The 21,149-nt window shown below is 35.4% G+C and overlaps 2 protein-coding genes and 2 long non-coding RNA genes across 5 annotated transcripts in view; 1 reads left to right on the forward strand and 3 right to left on the reverse strand.

Moving 5' to 3' along the window:
- Positions 1-612: 612 nt before the first annotated feature.
- Positions 613-2,899, reverse strand: LOC116169563. The gene is made up of 4 exons (XR_004144994.1): positions 1,414-2,899; positions 1,233-1,353; positions 963-1,180; positions 613-728 (listed from the first exon to the last, which is right to left on the reverse strand). It is a non-coding gene; the product is annotated as an uncharacterized LOC116169563 (long non-coding RNA).
- Positions 2,900-3,611: 712 nt separating this feature from the next.
- Positions 3,612-4,180, reverse strand: LOC116168810. Its single transcript, XR_004144847.1, has 2 exons — positions 3,975-4,180; positions 3,612-3,849 (listed from the first exon to the last, which is right to left on the reverse strand). It is a non-coding gene; the product is annotated as an uncharacterized LOC116168810 (long non-coding RNA).
- An 8,649-nt stretch (positions 4,181-12,829) lies between these two features.
- Positions 12,830-17,174, reverse strand: LOC116167581. Of its 2 annotated transcripts, XM_031482975.1 has the most exons (3): positions 16,781-17,174; positions 15,691-16,528; positions 12,830-13,885 (listed from the first exon to the last, which is right to left on the reverse strand). In XM_031482975.1, exons 1-2 carry the CDS (start codon positions 17,112-17,114, stop codon positions 15,708-15,710), a joined length of 1,155 nt encoding a protein of 384 aa, XP_031338835.1. In that variant the 5' UTR covers positions 17,115-17,174; the 3' UTR covers positions 12,830-13,885; positions 15,691-15,707. The 2 variants fall into 2 exon arrangements, with proteins under 2 accessions (XP_031338835.1, XP_031338834.1); XM_031482974.1 differs by having other exon boundaries at positions 12,830-16,528.
- A 2,569-nt stretch (positions 17,175-19,743) lies between these two features.
- The window catches only part of LOC116169166, a 1,709-nt gene continuing 303 nt past the window's right edge, over positions 19,744-21,149 (forward strand). The window contains exons 1-4 of the mRNA XM_031485191.1: positions 19,744-19,867; positions 20,027-20,151; positions 20,200-20,348; positions 20,723-20,827. Coding sequence (XP_031341051.1) covers positions 19,844-19,867; positions 20,027-20,151; positions 20,200-20,348; positions 20,723-20,827 — 403 coding nt within the window. The 5' untranslated portion in view covers positions 19,744-19,843. The remainder of the gene's footprint in view (positions 19,868-20,026; positions 20,152-20,199; positions 20,349-20,722; positions 20,828-21,149) is intronic.

Raw genomic sequence — 21,149 nt, forward strand, 5'->3', positions numbered from 1 at the left:
TTAGCCAGGTAAGTGAGTTTTTACTGGCGATAGGAGAAGTTGACTGGCGAGCCTGTCATCTCCTAGAGCCAGTAAAAACTATTACCTGGCGTATAATGTACAATATTTTATTTGTTACTCATTTGTAAACGTAAATAATTAGTTCTTAAATTGATCTCGAAGAAATGTCTAAAATATCATGTTATCCATGTAACAGAGACTTCGCATTAATTCTGGCCAATGAAATTACTAGATTACTAACTTGTAAAATTTTTACAGGTCAGCTGTCAGTTTTACAAGTCAGTTGTCAGTTTTACAAGTCAGTAGCGTTTAAACATGACGTTTATCCGTTTGCGTTTTGTCTTGTTAATCAACGTTTACAACTGAGTAACAAATAAATAAACTTACATTCTTATAGTAAATAATAGTAAAAAATGAAAATATATTTAATTTTGTTTATTGCCTCTCTCCAGACACCTGCGTAGCCATTTTGTTATATTTAATTCCACTTTCTTGATAGTCGATTGTTTAAATTGTTTTATTGAATAAATAAAATTATCAAGTCATATTAAACATTAAAAAACTTACTTATTAATAATTCATTCAACTTTAAATTGCGGAATGGTTGTTTTGGTCTTCTGCCTAAAAAACTGAATGTCTCACCACAACTGATTTGTGATTAGTTTTTGACAGGACCGAGAAATAAATTCGTATAAGTTTGCTCCACCAATTTGCGAAATTTCTTTTGCCTTAAAGAACATTTTTTGTAAGTATAGCTGCCTAGTTTTATGGAGTGCTTTAGGACTTCGTACAGCGAGTAACGTTTCACATGACGTAAATAAATCTTATAGACGCTTTACCATAGGTACTCACAGCAAATTGTGGCTTCCTACTGAAAGAGTAGCGAGCACAAAACCCTAAAGCATTCTTAATTGTGTACAATAATTTACTCAATTCAACATTTTTCGTAAATAGACTGTTACCGCTTTATCCAGTTTTTCTGAAGTAGAAAGATAATTTTCTAATTCTTCTAATTGTGGCATTGTGTTGACTGGCAAGTTAGCAATGTTAGTAAAGAGAGAATCAACCCCTTGAATATCTTCTGCTGCTACTTGAGTATTTTTTTCGTTAGTTTGGTTGCTGATGTCCATCATCATGGACTGTAGAATATTTTGTTTACGAACAATTTGTTGTTAATATTCTAAAAAGCGAAGCAATTACACAACAACCTTCAAGGATGACCTAAATCTTACTAAGAATTGTGTCTGTCTGAACTAGTGTCTGACTGCGAATGAGAATTAGTTGATGCAATTTTGGTATAGCTAAGTCTCATTGTCTGTGTACCACGTATTGCAGGTGCTGTTCTTTCAGCATCTAAAAAATGAATAAACATTTCTGTTTTTAATTTTTCATACACATGCAGAGTATAAGTACCTTGCAGCACCACAGATTCAAGGTTAATATTATTCTCATCTTGATTTTCGTTATTATCATCATTACAGTTGGACATTGATTCATCATCCATCTCATTTGCAATCACAGTATATTTTGATTGTACTATACAACTACTTATTGGGGAATTTTCACGTGCACCCAAGTGGTTGGAACGGCACACACTGAGTCTTCCTCGGGGAATTTTATAACTGACCAGGTCAGTTTTGCATCCATTACAGGAGCGAGTTGCAATTCTAGTTGTCAACCATTTTGGAGTGATTATGAAAAAAAATTTTTAATATTAAAACTGCAAGTAATTTAAGTAAAACACCTTCCTTTATGAAAGGTGACAGTGTCTAACAAAAGGTTACTACATACTATAAGTTTATAATTTTAACACATACTCTCAAAAACACTTTTAAATAAATCAGCAAATATAGCTAGAAAATCAAGCATTACATATAATCATTGGTATAACTCAATTATAGCATATAGCTTCCTTTTTTATTAATCATTATGCATAAAACTTCATTAGCTAATTGATTGAGTGAAGTAAAGGAACTACTACGAACTTGTCGTTATAGTTCATTTTAAAAAACTTGCAGGAAATTTCTTCTACATCCAAGATCCTAATGGACCTAGGTCATCCACAACATAAATTCCTAATGTGGAAGATGGACATGGTTGTAAATAAAAGTCTTTGCAAGTATTAAACTTGCGACTAATTATAAATAAATCATCGTTAGAATTGGTCACAAAGTTTTCAATAGAAATAATACTTTTGTCTTTTAAACCGCAGCAATTATCTCCTGGAGAAAGTTTTAATACAAAATCATTAAAGTGAACACACTTATATTGATTTATATAAAAGTTTCCTAACATAGGACCATTAAAATGTTTATGTTGTGGTAAAGGACTTTTCACTGAGGCTGGAGGTTGCTCTTGCACATTATTATTTTCCAGAATTCGATTAACAATTTGTGACAATGGATTATTTCCTTTGCGAAGTAACGATTTTAGTGATTGTAGGTAATTTTCAAATGGAAAAGCAGAAAATTTTTGCAAAATCCCAAAACGTTGACAATCCTCATAAACATGCAGTAAGTTATGTACGTTATGAGAGACATATTCTTCTCCATATACAACTATAAATGTTTCAATAAAATATTTTAATAATGAATGTGCATAACTACCAAATTCTTGCAAGTACTTCTCATTTGACCAAATAGTCACACTAACATGTAAGCTTAAAAAGTTCATATAACGATCAGGAGATAGAATAGATTTTAAAACTATAGGTCCCGTGTAATATAAGAACTGGCGAAACTCTGTCGCTTTAAAACGTTTTAATTCTGAAAGTGAACGCGGCTTTCTCACAAACTCACATGGAACACTTTTTGCCAACCGAATCAAAGAGTTGGAAATGTTAGAAATATCGCAAAACGGTAATTTAGTTTTGGGTTTTCCATCAACCCGTAATAAAAATAATTTTTTGTAGTATGGGGAAACATAATAGTATATTAAAGAACAAGTTTCATAAGTAGCTGTTTTATCGCACGTGTCCAGTTTGGAAAACGAGCCGCGTAGCGGCGAGTTTTCCAAAGGACAAGTGCGATAAAACGGCTTATGAAACGAGTTATTTATACTACTTTTTCTATTTCGCGTGATTTCTATTGTAAAAAACTAAAAATAGTTCAAAATTCTGTACTACTTCACATTAGTTGTAAATGTTAAGTTGGTAGCACTGGTTCGCTTTTTCAAATTGAAAATTTTGAAGTTTCAATTTTTGCGCAGATATAGCGAATTGCCATTTGGTACTGCAATTTTTGTGAAATAGAAATGGAAGAGCAGCACGAAATCATAACTTGCACGCCACCTGAATTGCGGGAAATAGCAAACAGTACCGTAGATAATTTGCTTCCGCAGAAATCGAAACTAAAATATGAAAAGGAATACCTTAAATTTGACCAGTGGTGTAAAGAAAATAAAGCCCAACACATTTCGGAGAATGTTTTATTAGCATATTTTGAATTACAAACTCATTTGAAAAAGCCATCGTCATTATGGTCAATGTATTCGATGCTACGATCCTACCTAAATGTGCATAAAAATGTAGATATATCAAGATACGTCAAGTTACAAGCACTGCTAAAAAGATTTTCGCAAGGCTATGAGCCAAAAAAATCAAAAATTTTAGATTTAGAGCAAATTAATCGATTTATTCAGGAGGCTGACGACAAGCATTATTTAGATACAAAAGTAAGTAGAATTTTTTGTTCTAGTGGGTAGGTACTAGCTACAGGAGTATCTTGTTTGTATTCTCGTTGTAGGTTATTTTAATAATGGGCTACAGTGGGGCATGCAGACGCGAGGAGCTGACTAATATGGCACTGGGCGACATCCAATATAAAAATGATATTGTTGTTGTATCGGTGCCTAAAACAAAAACAAATGTAATGAGACAGTTTGTCATCACCGAGAAATTGTGGATTGATATTATAAAAAAATATAGCAGCATAAACCCAGTTAATACTTGCCATCAACGATTCTTTGTAACATACCGTAGTGGTCGCTGCATTACTACTCCGATCGGAATCAATACAATGGGCAAGACGCCACGAAAGATTGCAGAGTTTCTACAATTAGCCAATCCGGCACAATACATCTGGGCACTGTTTCCGGCGTTCAAGTGTCTCACATTTAGCCAACAGCGGTAGTGACTTGGTCACCATTAAACGACATGGCGGGTGGAAGTCCTCCGCAGTTGCCGAAGGATAAGTATATTGAAACGTCGGTTCAACGAAAAGTGGAAGTTGCAGGAACTCTTGCCCAAGCAAGTAAATCATCCTCATCATTACATGGAATTCTTGCACAAGGATGTACATCAACACATGTAGAAAGTGCCGTTCCCAGTGCTATAGTTGAAGGAAATATAAATAGTGCCGAACACAACATCGTAACCCACAATTTACCTGGTATCAAAGTCAATACACATGATGGAGCTGTTACCGTCAAAGTGTACAATAATTGTACATTTAATTACGCAGATAAGGACGAAATCTAAGTTTGTTGTATTTACTTTATTATGATTAAAGCTTTCGTTGTGCAACTTTAGTTAGAAATGTTTGGTTATGTTATGTACACATTAGGAATAAATACCATCGACTATTAGCATTTGCAATGTTACCAACAGTTGAAAACAAAATCTATGCGGTGCGTTAATGGCTATTATAGAACGATACGCGATTGCGTGCGGTAATGGAGCTATAAACAACGCAAAATAGAAAAAGGGCCTTTAAAACACACGTGCTTTAAAGTTGCTAAGTAACGATACTTCAAGTATGACTTTTGAAACTGTCATCTGGGTGAAATAAAAAATCTTCCTAAGTCGCTTTCTGTAAATGCAGAACATTTCTTTGGCTTGTACCTATCCTTTGGTTGAAGCTTTTACAAACGCGCGTAATTTAGGGTATGCTTACAAATCTGTTCCACTTTTTAGTCCCAGCAATAAGTGAAGTTTTGAATGAATGCACCAAAAGATAGAAGATTTAAATACCTTTGACATTTCCTTCATATACGCCAGCATTATCGATGCATTTAAGACTTTATTCGTAAGTAACTTCCTATTCATCCATGGAAACAACTTTTCATATGCTTGATAATAGGCTTTACTGGATTGAGATTTTACACCTACCAACGTTTGTTTAGATTTTACAAGCGATTTAATGGACGGTGTATTATCTTTTTCAACGGAAATCGTTTAATTCACAAAAACGACGATTTTTATAAGCAAACGTCAAGTGACATTTACATGGCAATCGTGAAATTACGAACACCCAGCCCACTTAATTAGACATGTATTCGAGTATAACGTCAATATGATTTCATTGAATTTCCTATTTTTAAATTATACTGCAGGTATAATAAAAAATACTATAAGATACACGTGTATAATTGGTCTTTAAAGCACTTGCATCGTTAAAGGCACTCCGCTTTGCGTCGTGCCCTTAAACTCGTTGCGCGTGCTTTAAAGACTTGATTATACACTTGTATCTTAATATACTATTATAATCCGTTATTATAATTAAAATTCGGCTTGTAATTATAACTATAACTTCGTAATAAACTTTTTACGGCGCTGAACTTTTTACGAGATATATAAGTTTTATAACCTGATAGGGATTGACGTCGCGGAAAGATAGCTCAATCAAAGTTAGAGTATAACTTATTTCAACCCTCCCAGACAACTTTGTTGTGCTTTTTTACAGCGGTATTGGCTTATATTTCTTATTGGTGATAAACCGAACTGGGCTGTATTTAAGTTTATCGTCTTTAAGGTATACCTAATTGGGGAGGAAAATATTTATTTTTATGCGCCACGCTTTAATGATCGCACGGTCTTTCTTTAAACTTGTTCCCACTAGAGAAAGTTACGGAAACGGAAACTTTCGGCTTAAAATTGTCGCGATAATTAGTTTCAAAATTGTAATGTCATGTCAGAGTGTGCATTTAGATAAAGCTCGTCAGTCTGTTAGGAATAAATTCGGAGCATTCCAAATTTATTTGGGAAATATTTTATTTTGCTAACTTCATTGAGTCCAATTATTTTCATACTTCGATTGAATTTACGTTTGTCTAGGAATAAATAATTAAATTAAATCAATAACTCCCGACTACTTGTCCTATAACCATTCACGAATACTATATTTTTTTGCTTCTTATAGAGTAGGTTTAGTTGACTATCACTTGTACACTTTTAGTGGTGAGAGCTTCCACTTCAGTCGAGCCCCACCATTACCTCATCGAAAAACGTTGAATAAGTAAGACTTATTTGCATGCCTATATCGTGTATAAAATTTGATCGCCTGTCAATGCAAATTTTCGCAACTTAATACTGAAATATGTCGAATTTCTGAAAATAGGTAACTGAGGCGGGCACCAGAAGGATATAGTGACTAGAATGCAATTGAGACATTTTTGTTTTGTGTAAGGGGAGAGTGTCCTAAAATGGCATACTTTTTTCAAAGATGCATAAATTCAATCGATCGGATCGGTCGACTTAATTTCGCTGGTTCGACTCGAATTCAAATAACTTAGCGATAAATTCCTGGTGGCTGACAAAAGTTCGTTCACGGCTCCACACGAATTTTTCCAATACAAAATGAAAAAAGCAACACCCTAAGTTATCTGTGGGTGACCGACTTAACTTCTTTTACCGCTCGACGCAAACACTATCCTGACTTAAGGCGTATTACCATGGTTTTCCACCAACAACCAAATTCCCACTACCTTTATTTTTTAATTCGCACCCATTCTGTGACGTACAATCTTCTCCACCAACAAAATCATTTTTTCTAGCCAATGACATTCCTTGACAGGCATAAATCGACTGCGCCCCGACCGGAAATTCCGCTGACTTAACAAATCTCACGCTTCCCAGCAACAACGCCTGCAAAATTCCCCTATAATTTGAACAATCCACGCCATATCTCACGACTTACCGGTGCCCTAATCTTTCAGACACATTTCACCAATCAGGGCCATATTCCGGGACTCGCCCACATAAACAAATCGAAAAAATTTAGAAAATCCTACCAAATAATGAGGCTACCCTTTATATCTTGCATGAACAAATTTAAAATCTGCGCAAATCCGGCGACGGACTGCTGTTACAAATGTGAAGAATAAGGTCAGATAGGCGCAAACCTGTTAGTTTCGCTGTCTACTACTGATTATTTATATCGTAGTTGTTAGTAACTGTAAGCAATAAGATTTACCTGATGAAAGTTGAGATCAGTTTCAGTTGACATTTGTAATAACATTACAGTTTAATCATTTCTGTTTGAGGACCGTGAATTGGATAATGGCGTAGTACAGAATGAGTTTCTAGTTATCAAATTGGATTAAAAACTATTATTTGTGCGTATTGCGTATAGTCGCGTTTATATTAGTAAGATGTATGTAAAAATCTGCATTGTACCATCTAATCTAATATTTTACTTTTCAGTGTCATTACTTCGATTTCGAAGAGGAAATTGATTTTCAAACAGGAAACGAATACATGGTGAATCACGCCTCGTCATGCTCCATTCAATAGCAAATCGTTATCATGAGAGAATGTTTTTTAAAAAATATTATAAACGTGAACTGTATACAAATATTTCAGTATTATTCATGTGAACGATTGAAATTTGAAATGTGTAAAGTAAATGATGTATTTCGTTGAGAGTAAAACTGTTTTAAAAAGTTAGTTTTTATCCCAATGCATAAAAGAAACCTTATTGTATATTGATTGTTTATTCACATGACGTTATTCCATCTGAGCTTGCATTTGTTTAAGCTATCAAAAAATAAATTGTTTATTTTCTATGAACTTGAAGAATGTACTTGTTATTTTAATAAATATTTAAAAATGTTGTATAGCACTTATTTATGGTCTTCAATGTTTTTACTTCATAAAAAAAAATCTTATTTGTTTTTCCCGCTACTAAAGGACCGGAGTGGCATAGTATCTAAAATCTCTACTGACAGGATTTTTAAATGTATACAATATTGTGTAACGAAGAACTCGTTTTCGGCGTAGAAATTACCAATTTTAGTGATCACTTTTTAGATGAACACCCGGTATCTGGAAGCGTTTTAAGTTGGGCGCTTCGTTACGAAATCGTATACGAGAACCAGCATTAAACCGACAAGGTCGTGCACGTGAAAATCAACGCGATAACAGATTTCGCCGCTTGACCTCACAGTCCAAGGAACAAAAGGGCATTACTGGACTGTCGAATTTGGAGATTTCATTCCGACTAATTGGATATTTAACATCCTCCGAGATTAAATCCGATAGCTACGACCTTAAAAAGTTTGAATTTTGACACTGGTCCCATATTTCTAAGACGTCTGGGAGGGACGTAATTAATTATAGTTCCATGACATAGCCAAATTTTATAAACTACCGCATGGAATATGATTTTAGTATTTGTTTGAATTTTAGTATGCGAATTAATTACAATTAGGTACCTAATTAAATTACCTAGATTGGTGCTACTTAAAATTGTAAAAAGGATTTTATAGTACATTAATCAAAAAGGTGGAGAACCGCTGATTTAATGTACATTTTTTTAATAAATACGTGGCGGGCATAGGAAGACACATTTTTTTAAAAAACCAAACTTTTAGTATTAACAACAAACAATACCAACGCACTAGCCTTGCTTTTTTCATAGGTTGAAATGTTGGTAACTGTTTTTGGGGTTGTTAGTTGTCACCAAAAGATTTGTCTTAAAAAAGTGTCTTTGAGTTTAAACAATGAAGGAATTAACGGTTTTCGCGCTTCTATATGGAAATGTTTGCATTCAACAGTGTCTACCTAAGGTCACATAGGCCTTAAAAACCGCCTGTGGTGACCGATGTCGTTGTATTATAAATAGTGGGCTGCTTGTGTCTTAATAGAATTTACGACAGTATCTGAGTTGCCAATTTGTCCTGGAATACTTTTACGGTTAGTAGGTATACCTAAAGCAACACTGTACGTTGTACGCTCGTTATATGTGTAGGTACGTTATTTTGATGGTCGTGTGACCCTAGCCTTAGCAGTGTCATGTAACCATGGACGACGCAAAAATACAAGTACGTTTTGCCATTTACTCCAAGAAATTGATTGCCACTTTTAGACAATTTTATAGTCATCTTGAAGTTCCGTCACAATTACTCAAAATTCGCCACAAAAGGACGTAAATCTTGATCAGCTAACGGTTGACAATAAGTGCCAAAAAAGGTGATAGCAAAAAGGCGCTGGTGGCAATCTCGATTAATTAACGACCATGAATGGCAAAATTAAATTTGGTCCCTTGTGTCCGTAAAATTTTGATGGGTAAATAGATTGTAGAGAAAAAGTGAGAGGTGGTGTGTAAAATAAATATTTTATTGAAGTGCGGATAAAATACATAAAACAGCGACGAGGTTTTCACGTTGTAAATACTCTCACGGAAACACACCTCGATTAGAAGATTGCTTGGAAAATAAAATCGTCTTACAACGTATACGCATTTGAAATTTAAAGTACTTGTAGGTATGTCGTCGGACAAGTTGCTGAGTGCACTAAAATCGAAATTTTCAGCAAAAAAAAACATCGCTGTACTTCCATCAGTATTTATCAATGAATTGCCGCTGGTTTAACCGATTTCTGCCCTTCATATAGGAAGTGCTTCATTTCTAAAGAACGTATTTCAGATCACATAAATATCCATTAGCACGTTCAAGACACAATGCGTATCGCCAAACGTACAAAAACTCGACCTGAATACAAATACTATCCCTTCATAAGATATTTGTTTTTAGGGTTATCTGTATTTGACAGTTTCATCTTGGGGGGTTTGTCTCGGAACGACCTCAAAGCGTTTTTACATACTTGTGATATTGTTCCATTAAAACTCCGCCTTCAAAATTAACTATCTCTTTGAAGTAATCTTAAAAGTCTAAAATCTCTTTGTGTCGAGTTGTATACATAACGTAATCAATGATCGTGACTGGAAAAAAATTGATGTTACAGATACTCGTACAAATAGTTATCTGTAGTTGTAACATTTAGTATTAAAGCGAATATTCTAGAAATCCCGATATACTTACATCGAGGCGCCCTAAAAGATTAGTCATCGGCGATAAGATACGAAAGCGGTTGTGACGCATTCTTTCCGGGAAATATGACGTGTTTGTTCGACATTCCAGAATATTCGCGAGCGCTCCAGAAAAATGGGCGTTTTCTATATAAGTAAAGGAACTGTACTTCAGTTAGTTCTAACATCGATGCGGTCGTGTTATGTTTTAAATTGTAAGTGATAGATACTAATTAACTGTTATAGATTAATCCATTTCAACACTGTTATGAATTTATTAATTAATTGTAAATAAATCACGTAATTAAATAGGTATTGCATTCCAAGGTGGATTCATAACGGTGGCGGCACTCTGATCGTTTTATATAGGAAGCGCGTTTACCAAATCTGACCTCGCATGCTTATTGCCTACCTTCCAGTCATAGGCTGGTTTTACTATGGAGTCTTATGGGAGATACTACGTTTTTTGTGTATATAATCATTATTTAAAGATTTCTGATGTTGTACCTTATACAATGTGTTAGTGTACCCATGGATTATGATTTTACCTTACGGCAGCAACTTCATTTTGTTTCTCCAGTACAAAAAAAAATGTTCAAAGTTTTTCCGCCTGCATGTAGGCAACAAAGCGTTCAGATGGGTGCAAGATTATCATTGAATATAAAATAACAGCTATGCCGCTCAAATTTATTTATACAATTTTAAATTTCTTTATCGAATCTTTAATTTTTTTTCTTTTATCCGCATCCTCTAGTCTGCGTTTGTTATATTGTTTGCATGTAAAAATCATGCGAGTTGTTAGATGAAACCGTAAAAGGTCTTTCGTCAATTTCCTTTTGTGTAGTTCACAGCCCACTGGTTTGTAGGTATTAAGTTTGGCATTTTTAATAACTGCAAAAGTAAAATATAATTTAAAAAAGTTAATATCGTGCAAGCAACATGCAATAGTATATTATAAGTAACAAGGGATTAAAAAGAGTTGTTGTTTTCGAAAGAATAGTTAATGTTCTTGAGGGACCAAAAACTAGTTTGATCCAGTGTTACTTATACTATTTTTTCCAACACCGACCGTTCTAAATTCATTTCGAAATGAGTATGATTTATATTATAAAAAACACTATCAAAAAGTAAGGTAGGCTATTTAACAATATGTCATGATCACAAGGGATAAAATTTTTCTTAATTCCTAGGGATTAAAATTACCTGTTAATGCACAAAAATTAGGGATTAAAATCAATAAAAACTAGGCGATATTGGAAAAAATATTTAAGCACTGTGTTATGGTGATTCGGTTAAGACTTTGCTTACCTTCAAAAAGAATATTGTCACCTAATGATGTGTGTTGCAGTGTATGGCATATAGAGCTTTCAAGATTATAAATTATTTCATATAATCCCTCAGATGGCGTGAGTAAATGTCCATCATTCCTTTTGTTAATGTAGGAATTATTTTCATTTTTGTCGCATATCTGGTCAGCTTGCAGCAATCCAAAGCATTGATCGCAGTGCTTTGCATCTGTGGCTTTCCTTGCCTTTCTTGCTACGTAACCGCAAAACATGCGTAAAGCTTTTTCGTCAATTTTATTAATTTCATGATATGAATGGTCAAAAAGCGAAATAAGGGATTCAACCGGTTCACCATTGTCAAGAAGTTCATCCAACTCTTTTTCGAATTTTACCTGTCTTTGTTTTGCAGTCTCAGATATAAGATCACTTGCATTTAATAATGAGTTCAACATTTCGCCGCCTGTTATATAACTACCTCTTGGTGGCTTAACAAGAGATGCAACAGATAGAAGGCGATATACCTGAATGAATTGAAGTGGGTCTGGATGAGTATTACATCCACACGCTTGGCGGACTTCTCCAAAGAAATGCTAAAAAACCATAAATAAGTAATTATATTACGCACCTTATCCAAGGAGATTGCATATTGCTGTTACTTTTAAACAAGGTAGTACCTCAATTGCATCTTGATTCATACGTCTTGTCATAAAATACTCATAATGAAGATTATTAATGTTAAAATGTAAATAAAACAACATGGTTTTAAGACAGAACAGACTACTGCCAAGAGCCAAACACGAATATATTTCTAATAATGATAATACAATACAGGCAGTTTTGGTTAACACTGTATACTACCATTCTGTGGCAAATGAACATATTGTTGCCTAACAGCTGGTTAAAATAATTCTATTGAACCATGGACTAATTACACTAAAGACTTTCACTGTAAATGCGCCGTTTTACCGCTCTAAATATGATTCAGCGATGGGAGTAGAGATGGCGCGGCTTGTATTTTAAGAAAATTATAAGATCAAACGAACTTACCTAAGTGATGTTCGATCTTAATTATATGAAGCGCTCCGCCCGAGATGATCAACAATATGTAGTATGTCTCCTGGAGTGAGTAATAGCACACATTTTTAAATCTGAAACTATTTTACCGACCCGACCCTCTGGTATCCTGTGTAGGTGTCATTACTATCATTCTTTTGAAAGCTCCTTTTTTGTCGCAACTAGATGATCGGGGTAGACACTTGGGTTGGGAGGGACCGATCATCTCGGGCGGAGCGCTTCATATAATTAAGATCGAACATCACTTAGGTAAGTTCGTTTGATCTTATAATTATATTCGCGCTCCGCCCTCTATGATCAACAATATGTAGATGTTTAAAGAGTTGCGACAAACTACAAATAGAACTGATTTATTTCCAGAAGTAGATATAAAAGTTACTATTCTACTTTTTTAACCTATTAACACAATAATATATATGCTTAATAACTATAAGTATACCTGTATGTTAAAGAACAGTATGTTGTTACAAACATTAGTGAAAATAATGCACTTATTTCCTAAAATAAGGCATGAAACAATGAATTTTGTGAATGCAGTGGTCTATTGTAATATTTTGCAAACGTATCGGAATTCTTGGACCAACCTGCTGTTCGTCGTATCTCATCCAGGTTTAGACCGTTTCTGCAAGCTGCCGAAGTGCTTGCATGCCTAGTGGAATGAGCAGAGAAAATTTCAGTATTAATGCCACTCTGGGTTAAAGTTTGCTTAATCCATCTGCTCAATGTCTGAGAAGTGACTTCAGTATGAGGCCGTTTTAGGGTGATAAATAATTTATGGCAATTTTTTGGTCTACGTGAACTGGTTCTTGTGAGATAGATCTCCAATGTGGTTGCCACACATATTTCAGGCCTGTCTGTTAAAAAGGGCAAAGACAAAAGAGGTTGCATTCCATTTTTACGTGAGGTTTTTATTCGATCTGGTATTTTAATTTGTATTGCTGTCCCATCGGGTATTTTATGTATATTTCGAATATCGATTAAAGATAATGTTTGTACCCGATGAGCTGTAGCTAATGCTAATAGAGTTGCTAGTTTCTTTGATAACAAAGTGAAAGATATATTTGCGCTATCACAATTTTCCAAAAACGTTAGAACTTCGCCTGGGTCCCAAGTATAATCATACTTTGGAGCGCTTGGTCTTAGCATTTGGACTCCTCTGAAAAAACGTTTGATCTTAGTATCTAGAGCAAGATTTGTTGGTATTATAAACGCCAAAGATGAACGCAGCGTATTTAATGTTGCGTATGAGGCTCCTTTATTAAATTCTTCTGTTAGAAAACTTAATATGGTATTAACATTTGCATCGTACAGGTCTAGGTTTAACTTTTGGCAGTATAACCACCAACGTTTTAATCCACAGGTATATTGCTTCATTGTGGCTTTTGAAATTGATGCAACCATTATTTCAATTGAAGAACTTGGCAATCCTTGACAAGTGAAGGCCTGTACGATAATAGTCCTGCCACCAGGGAAAGACGCTTCCAAAGTGGGTGTCGAGGTCTGTTTTGAGAAAATAACAAGTTAGGATCTGGGGTAAAAACAATTGGTTCTTGTACTAACAATGAAGTAAACAATGGAAACCAGGCTTGTGTTGGCCAATGTGGTACCACTACTATACCCTCAGCCTTGTCTGCTATAACTTTTTGTAATACCCGTAAAACCAAAATAAAAGGAGGAAATGCATAAAATCGCAATCCCTGCCATGACAAAGTAAATGCATCTACTGCTATTGCATCTGGGTCTCGTATCCACGATACATATTTCTTACACTTTGTAGTAATTCTGTTGGCGAACAAATCAATATCTGGTTCTCCAAAGTGAAGCACTATTGTTGTGAACGCTTTTTTCGACAATTGCCACTCAGTTTCTGGTTTTAAGCGACGCGATTCAGTATCAGCCTCAACGTTTTCCTTTGACTCAATATATGATGCAAATATGAATATGTCTCGGCGCTCACACCATTGCCAAATTTTGCGAGCCAAACTATTTAGAGTTTTAAATTGAACCCCTCCCATGCGATTTATATAGGCAATTGCAGTAGTATTGTCTATTCTTAATAGAATAGAACAATGGTGTAAGTTTTTGGCAAAACATTTTAGTCCCAAAAAAGCAGCCAATAATTCAAGTTGATTGATATGCCAAAGCTGTTCTGTGATACTCCAAAACCCATGTGTTTTTTGGTGGTTGCAAACTGCACCCCACCCTGTTTTTGATGCATCTGTGAAAATTTCTAAACAATATTGCTTGGGTTTTATAGTTTGTTTAGCTCGATGAGCATGGTGTTTCCACCATGATAAGTCTTTAAGCGCATCTGCAGAAATCTGCATGGCCGCGTCATAATTATTATTATTCTGACGTAGAGCTAAGAACTTGGCTCGTTCTAAATTTTTCGTATATAACCATCCATAAGGGACTGCTGGACATGCTGATGTTATAAGACCCAATAAACGTGCAAATGTTCTAATTTTACAAGTATGTGGTAAGGAACCAATGCAAGTTCTGATTTTTGTGCCCTTGTCCTCTGGTAATTCAATGCACATATTTATAGAGTTAAAATAGAATCCTAAAAACTTACACCTTTGTTTCGGATCAAGTTCACTTTTTTGTAGATTAACTACAAACCCTAGCTCTTGTAGTAATGTTACTGTTGCAATAATATTTTTATGGCAATCGACTTTAGTGTCACCGAATAAGAGGAAATCATCTAAATAAGCAACCGACATGAACCCTTTTGATCGCAGATTTGCTAGTACTGGTTTTATAATTTTTGTGAATACAAGTGGGGCGGTACAAAGCCCATTCGGCAAGCATGTGAACTCATACAATTCGTTTTCTACTTGAAATCTTAGATATTTTCTATGAGAAGGGTGAATTGAAACCAAAAAATAGGCATCTTTTAAATCAATTGATCCCATGAAACAAGATGGCTTAAGTAACTTAATGGCCGTATTTCTATCCTCCATCTTAAAGTGCTCGGTATCTATGAAAGTATTTAGTTTTTTAAGGTTCAAAATAAATCGTTTTTTACCACCAGGTTTTTCAACCAGAAAAATTGGGGATATGTATTGCCCAGCACTGGGCTTACATTTTTGAATAACCCCATTTCCAAGCATGTCAGAAATAACCTGGAAAACCTCGTCTCGGTCTTTTGCAGACCAGTTTGAGGGTGGAGGAAGTGATAATTGTTTAACTGTCCTAGTGAATGGAATGCGATAACCTTTGATCCACGTAAGAACAACTGGGTCGTTGGTAACTTTCCTCCACTGGATATAAAATCGTGATAATCTACCACCATGCCTACTCACCTCAGATATATTTGAGGTTATTGTCGTCTTTGCTGACGAGATGCTTGCGTCCAAGAGCTTGTGTGTGGTTTCTCCGACTGACGCTGGTACTTGTGACGAAATGTCTGGTGGTGGTTGCTCCTCTGATGTGGCAAGACTCGTCCGTCCAACTTCTGGTGGAATTTTTGAGGACGTTTTGCTGTGGACGGACGCTGCGAGTTTAAAAAATTTCCTGGAGCCTTTTTTGTAATTGTCTTCTTTAGATCGGAAGAAGACCGTTCCAGCGACTTCGCAGTCCTTATCCGTTCTGTTAAGTCTCCTCCGAACAACCATTCGTCTGTAGGCGAATCGTCGATTGTTGCTTTGAATTTTGTATTTAATCCCGAGCCCACTAAAATCCTCCGTGATTGAGACTCTGCAAATTGTAAGTCCGCTATCAATCTTGCAGTATCTCCAGCGACTTCTAACACCTTCCGACTCTCCTCAGTTTGTTCTGATTTTCCAAGGAAAATCATTAATAATTTTCCCATGGCTGACAAGCAGGCAGAAAGTTGTTTCTGTTTTTCAACAAGACGTTCATCCCGTCTTAACGCCGCTTCTGTAACTGCTCCTTTTACCTCCGGATTTAATTTGGGAGGTGAGGCTGCCGAACAGTTGGAAATCGGAGCGTATTTTGATAATAGTTTGTTTTTCACTTCTGTTTCTAGCCCTTGCCGAAGGATTTTTTCCCAGCGGACAGCAACATCAGAATGTACCGGATCTCCCAATTTGGATTCCGTACTCGTTTCCCCCAGTAAGGATAAAATTTCCGGTAGCAAGGGGGGTTCGTCCACAACGGGAACTTCCGGGTCGGAAGGACCTAAGAAAATAAAGTTTTAATGTTTTGCTGGGAATTGTTTCTGCTGTCATCTAGTGACAGTTTGTTTGTATTATGACAAACTAATTTTGTTGCAAAGTATAGATTGCTGCCACTAACGTGTGCATGTAACCAAACAGGTTAGGTTCTTTGCTTCGAGAACGTATCATTTTTATGATAGATCGCCATGACAGTTGCAATAATTATTTCGTTATCTAGTAACGTAATCAAGTTGTCTAGTATAAGACAACTAACCTTGACTTGGAGTTGGAGAACGTTCCCATGAATCTTCGTTTCGTAAAGGCAACTGTTCATAATCTTCTTCCATTAACTCGCAATCAACAGGTGGTGGTGGATCACTATCTTTGGCGGAAAGTGAGCGAGGAGAACGAGATCGCTGGCGGGATCTATGACGAGGCCTAGTACGGCTTCGTGAGCGGCTGCTATCTCGGCGGCCATGTTTATGTCGACGACTACGACGTGAACTCCGATCCTTTTCTTTCTGTAAAAGCTCCATAATTCGCAAAATCTTACGAGCATCCGCGTCAGTAGAGCTAGAAGAATCGGTAGGTCGATTTTCTCCCGACATTCCATACAAAACAAGAAAAATCGTACGATAATAGTGAAATTAACGCAACGCGTGCTAATTATTCACACACAAAAAACAGAATGATAGTAATGACACCTACACAGGATACCAGAGGGTCGGGTCGGTAAAATAGTTTCAGATTTAAAAATGTGTGCTATTACTCACTCCAGGAGACATACTACATATTGTTGATCATAGAGGGCGGAGCGCAAATATAATGATAATTTTATGCTACATGATTGATTACAGGTTACATTTGTTTCAAGACTAAAGAAGTGTTGGTATGCAAATGTACTACCTAACTGAAAAACGTTTGCATAATTTTATTCATATTGTGCTTGACGTAGGTATCACTCGTATCAGGTATCCATGCCCAATTTTAAAACTTGATAACGGCACCTTTCGCGTCTCTTATTATGTGCGATAAAGAAATAGATGGTTAATTTAAAGTAACAATTCAGTAACTTAGCAATTTTATAAAACCTGTTCTAAAGTTTATCATTGTAGTTTAGTAGTTAGGTAACAATGCTTCAAAATAAACAAATAAAATTAAAACTATACAATAATAGACTGTATCTACAAATTCAACTGCCTACTTGAAGAGAAGATGAATTCGCGTGAGATGTTAAATAAAATGACAACTCGATATAATATGACGTGCGAGAAACATGGATTAAAAAACCCCTGAAAAAACCTAATTAATCCGTGCGAGAAATGATCTGATCAATTCCCTGAATTGATTTAGTGAAACGAGAAAAAACTATCAAACACGTGATTTTTAATATCAGAAAAGAAAATTCTAAACTGCAAAATCATCTTTTCATTCTTTTCTGCATTCAAGATAAAAAAATTCCTTTACTAATCACAACAGACAACACAATAGTAGTCAGTCAAGAAGCCACGTTACCCGTATCTATACTGCCTCCTGAGAACGATCCTTTTCCTCGCTAAGACGTTTGAAAGACTATTTGCGCAATTCTACTGGTCAAGAGCGACTAACAGGACTTGCTCTGTTAAGCATTCACAGAAATATTAAAATTGATACCGAGGATGTGGTAAATCGTTTTGCGAGGGAAAAGCAAAGAAATATTCAATTGTTACTATGATTACTATTTGTAAAATTTTAAATTGTTTGTTTTTTCTATAACCTGATATTTTCATATAATACACATACACCTATTAAAAAATGACAGTTTTTTTAAATCCCTAATTTATTATCAAAATCAAATTCCATGGTTTAACCTCGGGTTTAACCCCCCCCCCCCAAATTTTTGTCCAGATACGGCCCTGTGGGTATGCACGGAATCTTTGGACCAAGTCCTTTCAAATGAGCCCTATATCGCCAAAATAGATGCAGTGGTTTAGGAGTACGTGAGACGGACAGACGTACGGACGTCAAAGTGCAGCCAATAGCGATTTTTCACTTTGAGGAAAATACGCTAAAAATTACGAAATTATGACGAATTGTAATTGTACTTAATTTTAATCTTTTAATATTAATACACTCCAAAACTGACCTGACTTAACAACCCATTTCCTGGAAATCATCTCATCCTTTGGAAAACGGTGGTGTCTCAAATTCGGATCGTCTCTTTTCGTTTTGCCACAATTAAAAAAAGAACATTTGTTGCCTCGCACCGCACGATTCATATTTCTAGATAACATACACACTTTTTAATTGGATGACCTTTGTCAAAGAGAGTAGGTACTCTTTGCCTTTGTAGTGCAAAACACAAAGTAGTGCAGCAACTTACGAAGACATATAAGCGACTGTGGCATGGACTAAGGATTAATATAACATAATGGCATTATTTATAAATGAATAACAAAAATAGTAGGTACATATTAATCAAATGATCTATATAACAAAATGCGGAAATGAAACATGCATGTAAACAGTTTATAATTCGTCCAGCATCATTTTATCCTAATGCCGATAAGGTTTCTTGTGTTCTAGTCTAGACTAAAATTTGAAATAAATAATTGGAATCTGGTAGAAATCAGTGGGTAACCAGAAAGCGATCTTGTTTGTGATTGTACAAGTTTGGGTGACCACTTAGAAACGACAAACGGGCGGTTATGTTTTGTTCATAGTTATCGAAAGTGTTTTTCAATTTTCAATGCACTAATTTATATTAAATGCAAACCGTAACAATATGTGCATAGACTAAAGTCCATGATATGTGTATAGGTGATGTTTTTCGTTAGAATTATACATGTCGTTTTCGGTAGATTCCGATTTTTATCCGGCGCGCGTTTTGTCTTTCTTTACAGTGTTCTTTAGCTTTAACTGACATAAAACACTAGCGTCGTTGTTATACAGTGGCTGCGTCCCAAAGCTCAGATAGTTTGCGTCCTTTTTAAGAGCGGTAAGAAATTAACATTGCAGTAAAAGTCTTGGGTTTTTTTAGTCTATGCTATTCGTAAGGCTCATATGGCGTTGCTAAACATCATGTGTAATTTGTAAAGGACCGAAATTTGATGTTTTCTTTTTTATGTAATTTTGTGTAGTGTGTATTATAGTGTGCTAGTTATACATAATAGGCAAATGAAAAATAAGGAACTATTTTTTGCTTCAACCGAAATCGCGCAAACTTAGCCACGTCCAGATGTAGATATTCTGTGGTAACCTGTCTTTGATGGGTATTATTTTGAATTTTTAACGGTTTGTAAAAGTTAAAGTTTTGTCTTTGCCCTGCTGATAAAGCAAAAAGCTTGGCAAAGACGTGATGGACCCAAGCACAAACGAATATGTATGTAACCATTCTTGATGTATTTATACAATCAACTTATCTAGCACCTTCGTTGCAAGTTTCTATGCCCGTAGTACTACTGCATGTACTTTTCTTAGGAATTAGTTGTTAATTGAACTTGATAGTTGCTTGTATAGATGGTAAAGTTAAATTTTGTAGGTTAAAACACGAGAGAAAACTGAACGGAAACAAGATGCTGACGATGAGTGTGATAAAAGCTCTCCAACTTTTGTAGAGAAACCGTCTTCTCGAAGAGTCAGTTTTGCTAGTATGAATTTCATCAAGTAATGTATATAAATTACATTTTGTACATTACAAATTAATTGTTGTAGGCAATTTGCCATAGACCCGGAAAAGAATACAATATGGGATGCGACATACGAAGAAATGCTCACGTTAGATTCAACGCATTCTTCTGAAAATGTGCATGGTACACTGTCTGCGCGGCAAACAGGCAGTTATAATTCGGATATTAGAAAAGGTATGCATAAACACTATATTTTAACCTTGATTTTAAATATTCGCTTTCATCTAAAACACAGTTGTTCGAGATGAGAAATGTGGCGCGTTCTTGCAACAACTTCTAACTTTCTGAAATTTTGCTTAGTGGCTAGTAACGATTTATCCACAACTTGTGTTTTTATTATAAAATGTAAAAAGTTGTAGATGACGAAAGGTACTATTTGTTACATTGTATACTACAAGCGCAGTCTTACTGGCCACCAACAATTAATAAAACATCAAAATTTTTAGAAATTGAAATAGAATTTGAGTAACTAAATACAGAGACAATCAAAGTCAGCTCCGAGGTCTGCTCAAAAACACAGTTTTGTAAGAAATTTTGTGTTTTTCTAGAACATGTTGGGGATGCAGAAGATTTTCAACTTGATTTAAACTTACCTAATATATGGATGGATAAGGAAAATATAAGTTTTCCAAACAATAGTCAAACGCAAAAAGGTAAGTATACCCAAAATTTAAGACAGAATTTCTCGAGGAATTTCTGATTTCATCAGCCTATTGCCATATGCGAGAAATGGCTTTGAAATGTTGTTAGATCAGTGTTCTGCAAACTTTTTACGTAGTCGAGGCTAAATAGCTGTAAAATAATTTATTTTCAAAAAAAATTAGTTACCGGGCGAAACCGGGTTTTTCAGGCAGGTGAAATGAATAGAAATTGGGAAAAAATAATTAAAACAGCTGAATTTTTCCACGGGTGAAATCCCGGGGGTTGAAAGGAGTGGAAAGTGGTGTTTTGCAAATTGTGGCAAAACTCTTAATT

This window comes from Photinus pyralis, unplaced genomic scaffold, assembly GCF_008802855.1.
Source record: "Photinus pyralis isolate 1611_PpyrPB1 unplaced genomic scaffold, Ppyr1.3 Ppyr1.4_LG4, whole genome shotgun sequence".
Classification (NCBI taxonomy): domain Eukaryota; kingdom Metazoa; phylum Arthropoda; class Insecta; order Coleoptera; family Lampyridae; genus Photinus; species Photinus pyralis.